Raw genomic sequence first — 16,333 nt, forward strand, 5'->3', positions numbered from 1 at the left:
CCCCCCCCCCCCTCGTCGACTAGCCACCCCCTTTTTTTAAGCCAGGTCCCACGCACCCGTCTGTCCCCCGGGCGGCGACCTCCCGTCCCGACCACCTCTTCTCGTATCAGCTCCCCCTTACCCTCAGCAGCAGCAACCCAGTTAATCTCCCTCCCCCCCCCCCCCCCCCCCCCCCCCCGCTAGATTCCCCTCTAGCTTGACTGCTCCCCCCATATTGCTTCCGGGAGTCAGCTAACTCTGGCTGACCTCTGCTTCCCCCGTTTATCCTTTGACCTCCCTGCGTGTGAGGCCCCCTTCCTTCCTGCGCCCTTTTTCCCGCCTCAATTTCCATTGCGCGGGAAAAACCCCGCGCTTCCCTCTCGGCCTCGCCCCTAATGGCGCTGTTCCCTCATTCCCCTTCCCTGTCCCCTTTTCCACCGGCGCCCACATTTCTTCATGTGTCCCCCCTCAGGGGGGACTGTGAATGCAGTAAAACAAAATGGAATTAAAAGTCTAATGATGACCCACAAAACCATTGTTGGTTCTCGCAAAAACCTATCTGGTTCACTAATGTCCATTTGGTGAAGGAAATCTGCCATCCTTACCTGGTCTACCTGTGATTCCAGGTGTGGTTGATTCTCAAATGCCCTCTGAAATGGAGAACAGTTGGGGATGGACATAAATGCTGGCACAACCAATGACGCCCATATCCTGTAAACTATTAATCAAATAAGAGGAAATGGTCAGGATCAAAGAGTAACCACCAAGCACAAACAATGGGAAAGCCATATTTCTGACCGGTAATCTAAATTTCTACATTTACTCTAGAGCAATGTTGATCCAATAGATTTCCATGAAAATTCAAGATTTATTTATTAATTTCTTTACTTGCTCCAGAATTTCAAATGATATTATTTCATAACAACTATTTTGTATTTTTTTTTAGGACTGGAAGCCTTAGTTGTGTTGCCTTTTGTGCAAAGATGTTGAGATTACTGAAGCATTCGTGTGATTTGATAAGTGGGTCTGAGGAACAACAGGCTGATCCTGAAGAAAGTTTCAAATCTTTTGAACGTAGATCATTAGGACAGGACAGTGGTTATGATGAAACTGAAAGCACAACTCCATCTGCTAATTATTCCAGTGGAAATGTAGGAGAGCTTGAATCACTTATGGCCAATATGTCTCCTGTGGTGTGCAAAGAAAAGCGATTCCATACTTGTAAGCCATCATCCTTTTCGGTTGAAAGAAAATGGCGTGATGGGAAAAGAACCAACTTTACTTCACCAACTCTGTTTGAAACACCTAGGGTCAGTGAAAAGACAACCACATTACGGCGGCGACTTCTTGAGTCACGTCAAGCCTCAAGTGCAAGTGTGGAATGTACTGAAGCTGGTGCAGTAGAGCGGTGTTGTACCCGCCTAGGGTACTCTTTTTGTTCAGACAGTTCACTAGATTCTCCTGTGTACTTGAACACTGAAGTCTTGGCAACCAGCACTTTAAAGAATGTGGAAGCTAACACTTCACATAAAACTAAAAGGTATTTGTTTGCACAGCAGCGAACCTCCACAATAGATGACTCAAAGGGTAAAAATGAGTTAACACCTGCTGAATGTATAACTCTTGATCAATCCACTATACATAGTAATCTTGAGTTGAACAGTTTCTCTTTCTCAGAAGACAATGATGAATGCACTTCAGCTGAGCCCTTTGATACACCATCAAACCATGGAAAATCGGAAACACATGCAGGTGACCAGTTCCTTACTCCAGTGAGCAACTTTGTAGTGAGCTTCAATATATGCTTGTCTCACAACAGGACCCCTTCAAATGGCAAATTAGATACCTCAACAACTGAGGACAGTGGTTATAATTCGGTTGGTTTGGAAAAATCTGATTCCTTCTCAAACCATGAATGTTCCTTCCAGGGATTGGTACAAAACCAGAAGAGAACCCCCAAGATTCTAGATTGTAAAAAGTCTCAAAGAAGTTTGGAAAGAACCAAGCGGTTATCCACTCTCGATGAGCGAGGTTCCCAGTCTGAGGCAGAAGATGAAAACAGAGGAGCCCTTCTCTTGAAATCAGGTTGCAACCTAGAGCCTCCCACTAAAGAGAATGAGTTGGTGTTTGAGGAAGAAACACTTGAGGATTCTCTAAAGTTTAAGGATTTGTCTCAAACTCCTGCTTTACAGTTGGTGCAGGAAATGTGCATAAGAAAAAGAAAAAGGCTTGGGAATACCACTGTGGAAGATCCCAGTCAGTCAGAGGAAAACCCATTGGGTGAATCTATGCCATCACTATGTAGACTCATTGGCAGAAAAATGGGTTTAGATGAAGTGGATATTCTGAAAGAACTGTTGAACAGGAATCTGACTCACATCCTCGCTATAATTTTGTGCCACTTAACTGTAGAAGATCTCTGCAGGTAAGATTCTGTTCTATCCCAGAAAGTTGAGGATAGAACTGGAGAAAATATTTACATTTTAATATTGAGTTGCACATTAGAAGTTGGCACTCTTGACCCAACCCGACAATCAGTTGTAGTCTATAGGGGGCTCAAGGTATTTTTTTTTTTTAAATTCGGAGTACCCCATTATTTTTTCCCAATTAAGGGGCAATTTAGTGTGGCCAATCCACCTAACCTGCACATCTTTGGGTTGTGGGGGTGAAACCCACGCAGACATGGAATGTGCAAACCAAACGCCACACAGACAGTGACCCGGGATCGAACCCGGGTCCTCTGCACTGTGGGCAGCAGTGCTAACCACTGCGCCACCATGTGCAAATAATTAAACACCATTAACAGTATGCAAGCAAGGTCTTTCCAATTCTTCATATCAGGCTATTAATAGTCAGTTTCTTTGCCTTCTGCCCCACTATAAACGTTTTTTAAACAAACTTGGAAGTGTGGTAAACTTCTGTATGGATTTTGCAAATTATTGGAACCTTGGAATAACAGGGTGATGGGTTTTTTTGTACCCCCTTTCAGTAACTTCACCATCTACACCAGCTTTAGAGCAGGGTTATCCAACTCTCATCCTGACAAAGGTTTCTATATTACCTTTTTATAACATTAACATTTCAAGTTGAGTACTCTCCAACTGATCCAGGAGGCAGGGCGTTTACTGCAACCTAACCTGCCATCATTGGCTGGAGTGTTGCAGCTATCGGGCCAGTGTCTGGCTGCAGGTTCTGATTTGGCTACCTTACCTGTCGGCCACTGGTCTGACGCACTTCTTTCCACCCTCCCGCTGGCTGCAGATAGTTTGCTGCAGACTGCATTCCCACCATTTATAGCCGTTGTTCCACACAAAAAACACCTTGCATAGACAAACCAGTGAGACTTTTTCTTCTTCCGGGCTTTAAACCTTGTGTTTGAGCGCCATCTAGAGAGGCACGTTTGCAATGCATGAAATTCACCTTCATAGACAGCCGATTCGCACTGGCAGAGGAGGACAAATGTAACATTATAAATGTATTTCTAAATTTGCCAAAACTGCATATTTGATTCTTGCTATGTAGGGGCTACCTATCTGGAACACTCCGCAATGCTACATGTGTGCGGGCAGTCATTGATCAATAAGTCAGTGTTCAATATAGTAATGCGAAAGTAAGCTAATAAATTAGTTTTTTGAAGCCTGCCATAAAAATGCACGTTTATATTGTTTTGATGAATGGCAAGCTACATTTGTGATGCCTCATCGTTTAAAACTTTGCTCACTGACCTCTTGAGTGAGAGAAAGTTAAGTGTGTCCTCTCATGTGACAATATTGGACAACTCCGTTTCAGTGCATCTTCTGTTTCAAAGGCTATAACTGGGCATTTTGCACCCGCAAAACCACCAATCCCAACCCACCAAACCATCTCAAATTTTATTTGTTTGTGGGATTTGGATGTTGCCAGCAATCATGGCTCTTGAGAATCCAAAGTCTGGCCAAAAATTAAGGAATTTAGCTAAATTGCCTCCCTCTCTTGTCTGAGAATTACTGGATATTGGCTTTAAATATCGTCTGGCATCTGTGTGATGTGCAATGTATCTTGCAACTAAATGTGTATTTGGTTTGTTGCCATTTTGCTTTGCAAATGAAATGCTCATTGTATTTGTACCAGAACAAGGAAGGTGAGCAAAATCTGGAAGAAAATTATCAAACAAGATCAGGCAGCATCCCTTCGGAGGAGGAAACAGCACCTTGATGAGATTACAACCCTAAGAGTGGTATGCAGTTTTTTTGGCCCTCAATTCATAATAAGAAAAATAATTTGTTTGTGGTTCTATTTAGTAGCAGATGGGCTACATTCTGTAAGTTCAAGTTTTCTTTAGAAACCCTGGTAATTTCCTTGGAGGATCCACCTTTTAGTAATTTTTATAATAGCATTGAGTTTTGCAATAAATTTGTGGTCAATAGTTTGAAGAAGACTCTAATTAGTGATCATTTGATTTTGTATTTTAAGCGTAAATAACTTAATATATTTAAGCAGCAGTTTCAAAAGTACAATTGAGAATTATATACTTAATTGTCCTTTGACTAGAAGCAATATTCTCTCTAGTCTGCAGAACAGCCCAAAAGTTCCCACTTTTTAAGGGCCCTTTAAGTTACTGCACAAAGAAAAGGGCCCAAGCACTTAAACACATCAGCTGTGCATGTCACAAAAAAATTGAGTGCATTTGTTAGAAGGCATGGCCAGTTTCGCTCTCCCCATTTGTGGCTACACCTGTTGTGTGGTGTTATTTCTGGTGCATCTATACCTGAGTGACCTAGACATCCAATGACCTAGATATACCCATAAACATAGAAAATAGAAGCAGCAGGAGGCCAATCGGCCCTTTGAGCCTGCAAAAGAACCTGGAATCGAAAGAAATTTAAAAAGTGGAAATTTTTCTTATCTGGGTAGCCTAATAATGTCAGATGGGAAAAGTGATCAGGAAATACTTAACACTTGCAAACAAACCTTCCCGTGAATGCCAGACCTCTTGTAAAAATCAGAGCACCTATCTATAGATAGCAGAATGCTACATCTGGTCAACTTTGCTACATGAATGTGAAAGTTGGGATACAAGTCGGACAATGGAAGACAAATTAAAGGCAACAGATACTGTTTCTGAGATGTATCATGAAAATTAGGTGGGCAATACGAGGAAGTTTCGAGGAAAGCAGACTCGCAAGAACAATTTTTGCAGATGATCAAGAGTCAATTGCATGGGCATGTCCTTGAAAGAGAAAAACTGGAACATTTGGTATTGAGGGTAGTAGAGCAAGAGGGAGACAAAGGAGAAAATAGACAGACAGCTTAAGGAAGTCAAACAGGTAAAAATTGGAGAAAATATTGATGTTGACTGTTGCCAAGACTGTGAAAAGTATCATGATTGTGTTGTGCAGTATTAGAATCATAGAAGTTTACAGCATGGAAACAGGCCCTTCGGCCCAACCAGTCCATGCCGCCCAGTTTTTACCATTAAGCCAGTCCCAGTTGCCCGCACTTGGCCCATAACCCTCTATAGAATCACAGAAGTATTGCACCTGAAGAAGTGAGGAATTAAAGTTATGAACCTATAGAATTAAAGTTATAAACCTATAGCATAGCAGACTTAATAAACTGCAAACTTACTCAAAAATAATAATAGGGAACTCCTGTTTTGCTATATTTCAGTAGCTTGCACATTTCCCCCAAAGCTGTAGACTGCTCTTGATTTCACCTTGCATTTTCTGTCCTTTTAACAACAACAAATGTCTTCACTATTACAAAACTGAATATGATTGTTGAATATAATTGTATGTCAACCTGAGAGTTGAAAAGTCGTAGGTTTTGCAAAACAAAATAATGCTGAGGGTCACCTAACTCGCAATACCGAATCCCTAAAAAAAACCATGTACTCAAGAGTTATGTGATGGTATCTCGAATGTGACAACTTCACCATCTGCCAAGATTACAATTCAGCATTCAATTATGGTGAGGTTAGACAACTTGCACGTTGCATTAATGAGTAAAACTTTAAAATATTTTGGGCTCAGTCTATTGATGCCCTAATACTGTGGCATACGTCTGCCTTTGTTTGCAGTGCACCTGATCAGCAAAGATCTTTGGTCTTGTGGTGGGCCATCCTCTTCCTGACTTGGAATAGTACTTTAGGTGAACAGCGGTGCAGTGTTATACCATACAATACTAGGATACAGTCCATCTGATTCCTATACATTTGAGTTCTGAAATCCTCACGTGAAGAGTCTAGGCTTGTGTTGCAATTGACAATCCAGTCCATTTTCAAAATATTGGGTGGCACTAACTTTGGGTTGTAAACATCTATTTATTGTGGAAGAAGGTAGAATTTCACAGTTGAGTTTATAGGTAGATTTGGGAGTATAGGGTCTATGTTTAAAATAATGAAGGGTTTTGATAAATAAGGAGAAACTGTTCTCCGTGACCAGAGCAGTAACCAGAGGACTGATTTAAGGTGATTGACAAAAGAGCCAACGACATCAGGAATTTTTTTTAACAAGTGAGTTGTGACCTGGAATGCACAACCTGAAAGAGACATTAAATAGTAACACTTAAAAAGAAATTGGAAAAATATGGGGAAAAAGGAATGACATTAATTGGATCGCTCCATCAAAGAACTGGAATAACCAAAGACCTGGAATAACTGCCTCCTGTACTGTATCATTTTACAATTGTACACTGTCAACTGAATCTTTGATCCTTTCTGAGCATCTGTCCCAGTGAGCAAATACATTGCAAGGATTCCTTGCTTTTGCATTCCCCTTCCTATCCCTAGTTCAAATTTGTACCGGTGACATTTATTGAAGCATTCGGGTCAATAGTAATTTTATAAGTGTCAAAGTTAGTGGGCAGCTTGGTGGCACAGTGGTTAGCACTGCTGCCCATGGCGCTGGGGACCTGGGTTTGAATCCCGGCCTTGCATCACTGTCTGTGTGGAGTTTGCACATTCTCCCTGTGTCTGCGTGGGTTTCAACCCCACAACCCAAAAGATGTGCCGGGTAGGTGGATTGACCATGCTGAAAATTGGGTACTCGAAATTTATAAAAAGGAAAAAAAATTGTCAATGTTAAATGAGTATAATGTAAAGTATGAATTCAACAGATTTTTTTTTCCTGCCCTCCATCCCATGAAGTTTCCACATTAAATAAAAATTATATCCAATCTATAAATGTCCTGAAGTGTTTGATTGACAGGAGAAAACATGTATGTTTTGAAGTTGACATTTTCTCATCATTCACCTGGGGTACCAAACTGAATAATTTTGTTCAACAGCATAGCCTTCCTTGGGCCGCAGATGCTGAAACCAGATGTAATCTCCCAAGTCGTTCTGCTTTGAAATCTGTTCAGGCACAAGCAAGGGTTGCCATCACTCTCACTCCATCCACTCAGCCTGAAGTCACTCCAGGTGGATGCAGCGGTGTTTCTAAGTCAACGAGTAAACGAGAGGAGTTTTTAAAGGTAAGTTAAAAGAAACCTTTTGGAGCCTTCTGCAAACAGTCAACATTCAGACAATACTGCTTTAAAAAATTCAGTTGCAAAGCAAGTAGAACTGTTTAAATGTGGAGTACTTCGAGAACCACTGACCGCATTGAAGCAGCTGCTTTGGAGTAACAGTAGTTTGTTGAAAATAAACCCAAATGCTATTTGTATAGCTGGTGTTATAAGCAGTTTATTTTCTGTAAACCACTTATTTCTGTGTAGGCTTATTACTTAGATTAGATATACAATATAGTGCAATTGTTTAATACAGAAAGACTGTTTAGGATCAATTATTGGTATTTCTTTCAATTTGCTGTTTGTGTATCTGAATTATGGAGAAAACGCTGCAGGATTCTGTTCCTATTATCACATTAGTTAACCTTCTGCTAGAAGTGACAGCATTATGGGGACTGTGCTGGCTGCTAATGCTTATTCTTCATGGCAATGTAGTAGACGTTTTCTGCTCTGAATTTGTGCCCTAAGGAAACGATAACTTTTAAGGACGATTAATGTACATCTTCTCACCACCAGGTTGCCAAAACACTATTTAACGATGAGGCTCTAAAACCGTGCCCTCGGTGCCAGTCGCCTGCCAGGTACAACCCAATGAAGAAACGAGGCCTCTGCAGTCGAGAAGAATGTGCATTTGACTTCTGCACGCAGTGCTTTTGTATTTTCCATGGATCCAAAGAATGTGGCAGCAGGTCTGCAAAACGTTTGGGCAATAAAGAAGGACCACCAGGAAGCGCTCAAAGCAAGCGGAATTTGAAGCGATTGTAAATTTGTATATATATGAAAACCTATGAACCTTCTGCTCCCCACAACCTCATGGGTTTTCGGAGCAGCTTGTGCACCTGTATCAAAACATTTACTTGTTATTTATAAATTTGCGTAAACTATTTTCTAGCTAACGGGGAGGGGGGTGTGTGGAATTTTCAAGGGAAGATTATAAAATGTTCCCCATCTCTTATATTAAGCTGCATATATGTTTTTAGCTGGGTTTTTTCTTAGTCTTCAGAATAACTCCTACCATTTGGTAGCACTCCAAAGATGTGATCGAGGGCAATAGTTAAATAAGGCAATCCAAGATCAATGAATATAGGATCAGTAAAGTTTAATCACTGGACCAGTGTTACCAGCTGATTGCTGCCTTAAATTAAATGAATGGGGTAATACATTTGCAAACTATTTTCCCCCCCTACTCCCTCCCCATCTTTTTTTTTAATTAGAAAATTTTAGTGGATAGACACTGAAGAAATGAAGACCACAGATTTGAAATCTAACTTTCGTCCATTGTTTCAGATGTTTGTGAAGAACTGTTAATTGTTGACTGTGCCCAAATTCGAGACAGCAGGTATGTGTAGATTTGAGAGCTTTGAATGTATATAGTTTTTATATGTGCTAATAGAAATTTTGTCTTTTAAGTGGATTTTAATATGTTACACCTAATAAAGTTTTTAATAAAAGTTTAAAAAAATGGTGTGAATGCATTTCCTTCACAGCCTTCAAACTCTGCAGTTTTGTGAAGTCTATCTTTTTCTCAATTTCAAATTGCCTGCAGGCATTACAAGCCTATTGCAGATGTAATTTAATGCAGTGTATAAATATAAAGTAAGAAATGTAGAGTTGAAGCGGAAAATATCAGTTTACGGTCCGACGTCTCTTTCTTCAGGTGGCTATTGTCTTCAGCTGCAATGATTAACCAGGAAGGCCATGTTTTGATGGTATTTTGCTTTTCAATTAGGCTTTAGGTTAATGTACAGAGCATCAGAAGTTTGTGTGAAATGAAGTGTCCCACCATTTATGCTGAACTTTTACAAAAATTATTGGTTTATCTTGGAGTGGTTTACTAATGCACTAATCCCATCACTTCTTATCAGAGCAACACCACCACCTTTTTCCTTTTTGACTATATTTCCGAAATGTTGAATATTGAGTTCCCAGTCTTGGTCATCCTGTAGCCATGGTTTTGTATGGCAATTTGATCATACCCATTTACCTCAATTTGTGCCTTTTGGGTTCCTCTATCCTAGGCTTCCTTAACACTATATGTAAGAGAACATGTCAAGGTTCTGTTGAGAAGGGGGGAGGTAATGATGAAGTGGTATGAGCACTGGACTAATTGTAGGGTATGCTCTGGGGACTTGGGTTCAAATCCCACCATAGAAAATGATGGAATTTAATGGTAGCACAGTGGTTAGCACTGTTGCTTCACAGCGCCAGGGACCCGGGTTCAATTCCCGGCTTGGGTCACTGTCTGCGCGGAGTCTGTACGTTCTGCCTGTGTCTGTATGGATTTCCTCCGGGTGCTCTGGTTTCCTCCCACAGTCCAAAGATGTGCGGGTTAGGTGGATTGGCCATGATAAATTGCCCCGTAGTGTACAAACGTTAGGTGGTGTTGCTGGGTTTCGGGGACAGGGTGGAGGTGTGGGCTTAGGTAGGATGCTCTTTCAGAGGCACGTGTAGACTCGATGGGCCTAATAGCCTCCTGATGCATTGTAATTTCTATGAAAGTTAATAAACATCTGGAAATAAAAGCCTAATGGTGACCATTAAACCATTGTTTAAAAACCTACCTGGTTCACTAATGCTCTTTAGGAAAGGAAACCTGCTATCCTTACCTGGTCTGTCCTACATGTGACTCCAGACCTACAGCACTGGGACCCTCTTGCTCTTTATCTCTCTTCCTCTTCATTTCTCTTTTTTCTCTTCTCCCTCTCTCCCCCTTTTCTCTCTTCCCCCCTTCTCTCTCTCTCACTCTCTCAATCCTGGTGCAATGAAGAATTTAGGAGGGCATGTGAGGAGCAACACCAGGCATACTTAAAAATTAAATGTCAACCTGGGGAAGCTTCAGCACAGGACCCACTTGCATGCCTAACAGCAAGTAATAGAGCTAAGCAATTCCACAATCTCCAGTTGTGAATGTTGATGGACAATTAAACAGCACACTGGAGGAGGAGACTCCCCAAAGATCCCCATCTTCAACGATGGAGGAACCCAGCCCATCCATGCAAAAGATAAAATTGAAGCATTCGCAACAATCTTCAGCCAGAAGTGCCAAGTGGATGACTCATCTCTGCCTCCTCCGGAGGTCCCCACTGTCACAGATTTCAGCCAATTCGATCCCACTGTCACAGATTTCAGCCAATTCGATTCACTCCAAGTGATATCAAAAAATGGCTGAAGATGCTGAATGCTGCAACGATCAGGGCCCCTCACAATATTCCGGCAATAGTACTGAAGGTTTGTGCTCTAGAACATACAGCATCCCCAACCAAGCTGTTCCAGTAAAGCTGCAATACTGGCATCTACCCAGCAATGTGGAAAATTGCCTCTGTATATCCTGTACACTAGAAACTAGACAAATCCAACCCAGCCAATTACAGTCCCATCAGTCTAATCTTGATCATCAGAATGCAATGGAGGGGATCATCAACCGTGCTATCTAGCGGCACTTACTTAGCAATGACCTCCTCACTGATGCTCAGGTTGGGTTACACCAGGGTCGCTCAGCTCCTGACCTCATTACAGCCTTGGTTCAAACACAGACAAAAGAGTTGAACTCCAGAGGTGATTTGAGAGTGTCTGCCCTTGACATCAAGGCAGCACGGTAGCATAGTGGTTAGCACAATTGCTTCACAGCTCCAGGGTCCCAGATTCGATTCCTGGTTTGGGTCACTGTCTGTGCGGAGTCTGCACGTTCTCCCCATGTGTGCGTGGGTTTCCTTCGGGTGCTCCGGTTTCCTCCCACAGTCCAAAAATGTGCAGGTTGGGTGGATTGGCCATGCTAAATTGCCCTTAGTGTCCAAAATTGCCCTGCGTGTTGGGTGGGGTTACTGGGTTATGGGGATAGGGTGGAGGGGTGCTCTTTCAAAGAGCCGGTGCAAACTCGATGAGCCGAATGGCCTCCTGCACTGTAAATTCTATGAAGAGCATCTGACAGAGTATGGCATTAAGGAGCCCGAGCAAAACTAGAGTCAATGGAAATCCGGGGGGGGAGGGGGGACTCTCCACTGGTTGGAGTCATACCTGGCACAGAGGAAGATGGTTGTGGTTGCTGGAGATCAATCTTCTTCGTTCCAGTTCTTCACTGCAGGTGTTCCTCCGGTAATGGGCTAGACCTGACCGTCTTCAGCTGCTTCTTCAATAACCTTCGGTCGTAAGGTCAGAAGTAGGGATGTTCACTGATGACTGCACAAATGTTCAGCACCACTCACAACTCCTCGGGTACAAAAGCAGCACATGCACAAATGCAGCAAGACTTGGACAATATCCAGGTTTGAACTGAAAAGTGGCAAGTAACATTTTTGTCTCAAGTGCCAAATGACTATCTACAACAAGGGAGAATCTGACCATTGCTGCTTGACATTCAATGACACTACTATCGCTGATTACCCCATTGGGGTTACCATTGATGAGAAACTGAACTGGGCTAGCCATATAAATACTGTAGCTGCAAGAGCAAGTCAGAGGCTAGGAATGCTGCAACAAGGCACAAGTCAAGAATCTGATGGAATACTCTGCACTTACCTGGATCAGTGCAGCTCCAACAACGCTCAAGAACCTCGACACCACCCAGGACAAAGCTGCCCACTTGATTTCTACCCCTTCCAAAAACATTCACTCCCTCCACCACCGACAAACAGTGGCATCAGTGTGAACCATCTACACGATGCATGGCACGTACTCACCAAGGTTCCTTAGGCAGCTCATTTAAAGCCCTGTACCATCTAGAAGGACAAGGGCAGCACTCCCCATCCTGACTTGAAACCATCACCAGTCACTTGGTCAAAATCCTGGAGCTCCCTCCCTAACAGCATGGTGGGTGTACCTACACCTCAGAGACTGCAGCAGTTCAAGAAGGTAGTGACCACGAGCTTCTCAAGAGCAACTAGGAATGGACACTAAATGCTGGCCTAGGGGCGGCACGTGGCGTAGTGGTTAACACTAGGACTGCGGCACTGAGGACCCTGGATCGAACCCGGCCTTGGGTTACTGTCCAGGTGGAGTTTGCATATTCTCCCCATATCTGTGTGGGTTTCACCCCCACAACCCAAAGATGTGCAGGTTTGGTGGTTTGGCCACACTAAATTGCCCCTTAATTGGAAAAAAAATAATAATTGGGTACTCTAAATTTAAAAATAAATGCTGGCCTAGCGAGTGAGGCCCACATCCCGTAAATGAACAAAAAGAAGAGAGGTATTTCACCTAAACATTAAGTCTCTTCTCCATCACTCCCACTTCCTCAAATATTGCCTGACTTAGTATTTTCTTTTTTCAAGAGTATAACCACAGTCGTTGTTCTATTTTATATGCATGTACTTATGAAATTTGAACCCATGATTTTGATTTAAAGCCCAGTGTATTTTATGCCGTATCGGACAAAAGAATACACATTCCATATGCTGGACTTCGTTCTCTCGGAAATCAATTACAAATGCCTAAAATGAGGAAGCCTTTTTAGCAGTCAAAAATCAGCACAGGTTAAGTATTAAACAATGCCATCTCAGTGACACCAGTTGAGATATACTGCTGATAGAATCATAATGCTGCAGGTCGTGGAAATCTGAAATAAAAACAGAAAATGCTGGGGGGAAAACTCAGCAAGTCTGGCAGCAGCTGTTGCGAGAGAAACAAGAGTTAACATTTCAAGTCGAATATGACTCTTCGGAATTCATTGTACTTCTGGACTGCTGATTCCCAAGCAGTATGATGCAAGCATCTGCATGCTCCATTCTATATACATCTTGGAGCAAAATGGAGTACCCAACGTATGACTTCTTTGTCTAACCTTTTCGGCGGGAGGAGGAGGAGCAGTCTCTGTCAGGGAGAGAACCTGAGAACATCTAAGACACTCAGAAGGTAAGTAAGTGATTTTTACTCATTTTTACTTTTATACCTTTTTCAAATTGTGTGTGTCGGGGGGAATCTGAAGTGACATCACAGAAAAGCTGTGGCCTGAGTGGCTGGTTGGGAATCTACACTAAATTAAAAAAATTAAGCATTGGTAACTAATTAAACATAATTACTGAATTATAATTTAGAGGGATATCTAAGCCAGAGATCGGAGAGTACTATATTTAGCTTTCGCATTTCTATTAGAAATCTAGTGCTAGGAAACAGATAGTTAACAGTAATTTTGAAATTTTAAAAAAATATATTTAAAAAAATTTTTTTTAAATTTTAATTAATTGACGCAATGTCAGTTAGAGGGGTGCAGTGCTCTGACTGTGAGATGTGGCAGGTCTGGGAGGCTTCCAGCGTCCCGCGTGGCTTCATCAGCAGAAAGTGCACCAAACTGGAGCTCCTCACAGACCGCATGGTTCGGTTGGAGCAGCAATTGGATGCACTTAGGAGCATGCAGGTGGCGGAAAGCGTCATAGATCGCAGTTATGTAAATGTGGTCACACCCAAGGTGCAGGCAGAGAAATGGGTGACCACCAGAAAGGGCAGGCAGTCAGTGCAGGAATCCCCTGTGGTTGTCCCCCTCTCGAACAGGTATACCCCTTTGGATACTGTCGGGGGGGATAGCCTATCAGGGGAAAACAGCAGCAGCCAGAGCAGTGGCACCACGGCTGGCTCTGATGTTCAGAAGGGAGGGTCAAAGCGCAGAAGAGTAATAGTAATAGGGGACTCTATAGTCAGGGGCACAGATAGGCGCTTCTGTGGACGTGAAAGAGACTCCAGGATGGTATGTTGCCTCCCTGGTGCCAGGGTCCAGGATGTCTCCGAACGGGTAGAAGGCATCCTGAAGGGGGAGGGCAAACAGGCAGAGGTTGTTGTACATATTGGTACTAACAACAGAGGCAGGAAGGGGCATGAGGTCCTGCAGCAGGAGTTCAGGGAGCTAGGCAGAAAGTTAAAAGACAGGACCTCGAGGGTTGTAATCTTGGGATTACTCCCTGTGCCACGTGCCAGTGAGGCTATAAATAGGAAGATAGAGCAGCTAAACATGTGGCTAAACAGCTGGTGTAGGAGGGAGGGTTTCCGTTATCTGGACCACTGGGAGCTCTTCCGGGGCAGGTGTGACCTGTATAAGAAGGACGGGTTGCATCTAAACCGGAGAGGCATAAATAGCCTGGCCGCGAGGTTTGCTAGTGTCACACGGGAGGGTTTAAACTAGTATGGCGGGGGGTGGGCACAGGAGCAATAGGTCAGAAGGTGAGAGCATTGAGGGAGAACTAGGGAATCGGGACAGTGTGGCTCTGAGGCAGAGCAGACAGGGAGAAGTTGCTGAACACAGCGGGTCTGGTGGCCTGAAGTGCATATGTTTTAATGCAAGAAGTATTACGGGTAAGGCAGATGAACTTAGAGCTTGGATTAGTACTTGGAACTATGATGTTGTTGCCATTACAGAGACCTGGTTGGGGGAAGGGCAGGATTGGCAGCTAAACGGTCCAGGATTTAGATGTTTCAGGCGGGATAGAGGGGGATGTAAAAGGGGAGGCGGAGTTGCGCTACTGGTTCGGGAGAATATCACAGCTGTACTGCGGGAGGACACCTCAGAGGGCAGTGAGGCTATTTGGGTAGAGATCAGGAATAAGAAGGGTGCAGTCACAATGTTGGGGGTTTACTACAGGCCTCCCAACAGCCAGCGGGAGATAGAGGGGCTGATAGGTAGACAGATTTTGGAAAAGAGTAAAAACAACAGGGTTGTGGTGATGGGAGACTTCAACTTCCCCAATATTGACTGGGACTCACTTAGTGCCAGGGGCTTAGACGGGGCGGAGTTTGTAAGGAGCATCCAGGAGGGCTTCTTAAAACAATATGTAGACAGTCCAACTAGGGAAGGGGCGGTACTGGACCTGGTATTGGGGAATGAGCCCGGCCAGGTGGTAGATGTTTCAGTAGGGGAGCATTTCGGTAACAGTGACCACAATTCAGTAAGTTTTAAAGTACTGGTGGACAAGGATAAGCGTGGTCCTAGGATGAATGTGCTAAATTGGGGGAAGGCTAATTATAACAATATTAGGCGGGAACTGAAGAACATAGATTGGGGGCGGATGTTTGAGGGCAAATCAACATCTGACATGTGGGAGGCTTTCAAGTGGCAGTTGAAAGGAATTCAGGACCGGCATGTTCCTGTGAGGAAGAAGGATAAATACGGCAATTTTCGGGAACCTTGGATGACGAGAGATATTGTAGGCCTTGTCAAAAAGAAAAAGGAGGCATTTGTCAGGGCTAAAAGGCTGGGAACAGACGAAGCCTGCGTGGAATATAAGGAAAGTAGGAAGGAACTTAAGCAAGGAGTCAGGAGGGCTAGAAGGGGTCATGAAAAGTCATTGGCAAATAGGGTTAAGGAAAATCCCAAGGCTTTTTACACGTACATAAAAAGCAAGAGGGTAGCCAGGGAAAGGGTTGGCCCACTGAAGGATAGGCAAGGGAATCTATGTGTGGAGCCAGAGGAAATGGGCGAGGTACTAAATGAATACTTTGCATCAGTATTCACCAAAGAGAAGAAATTGGTAGATGTTGAGTCTGGAGAAGGGTGTGTAGATAGCCTGGGTCACATGGAGATCCAAAAAGACGAGGTGTTGGGTGTCTTAAAAAATATTAAGGTAGATAAGTCCCCAGGGCCTGATGGGATCTACCCCAGAATACTGAAGGAGGCTGGAGAGGAAATTGCTGAGGCCTTGACAGAAATCTTTGGATCCTCGCTGTCTTCAGGTGATGTCCCGGAGGACTGGAGCATAGCCAATGTTGTTCCTCTGTTTAAGAAGGGTAGCAAGGATAATCCTGGGAACTACAGGCCGGTGAGCCTTACTTCAGTGGTAGGGAAATTACTGGAGAGAATTCTTCGAGACAGGATCTACTCCCATTTGGAAGCAAATGGCGTATTAGTGAGAGGCAGCACGGTTTTGTGAAGGGAAGGTCGTGTCTC

The 16,333-nt window shown here is 43.4% G+C and overlaps 1 protein-coding gene across 2 annotated transcripts in view; it reads left to right on the plus strand.

The window, feature by feature from the left end:
- Positions 1-8,931, plus strand: part of LOC140385212 (F-box only protein 43-like) — a 32,051-nt gene extending 23,120 nt beyond the window's left edge. For both annotated transcript variants that reach the window (XM_072467115.1, XM_072467114.1), the window contains 4 exons: positions 926-2,404; positions 4,090-4,195; positions 7,246-7,431; positions 7,984-8,931. In XM_072467115.1, the coding sequence (XP_072323216.1) occupies positions 963-2,404; positions 4,090-4,195; positions 7,246-7,431; positions 7,984-8,232 (1,983 nt within the window). In that variant the 5' untranslated portion in view covers positions 926-962 and the 3' untranslated portion in view covers positions 8,233-8,931. The remainder of the gene's footprint in view (positions 1-925; positions 2,405-4,089; positions 4,196-7,245; positions 7,432-7,983) is intronic.
- Positions 8,932-16,333: the final 7,402 nt, after the last annotated feature.

Source organism: Scyliorhinus torazame, chromosome 11 (assembly GCF_047496885.1).
Source record: "Scyliorhinus torazame isolate Kashiwa2021f chromosome 11, sScyTor2.1, whole genome shotgun sequence".
NCBI lineage: Eukaryota > Metazoa > Chordata > Chondrichthyes > Carcharhiniformes > Scyliorhinidae > Scyliorhinus > Scyliorhinus torazame.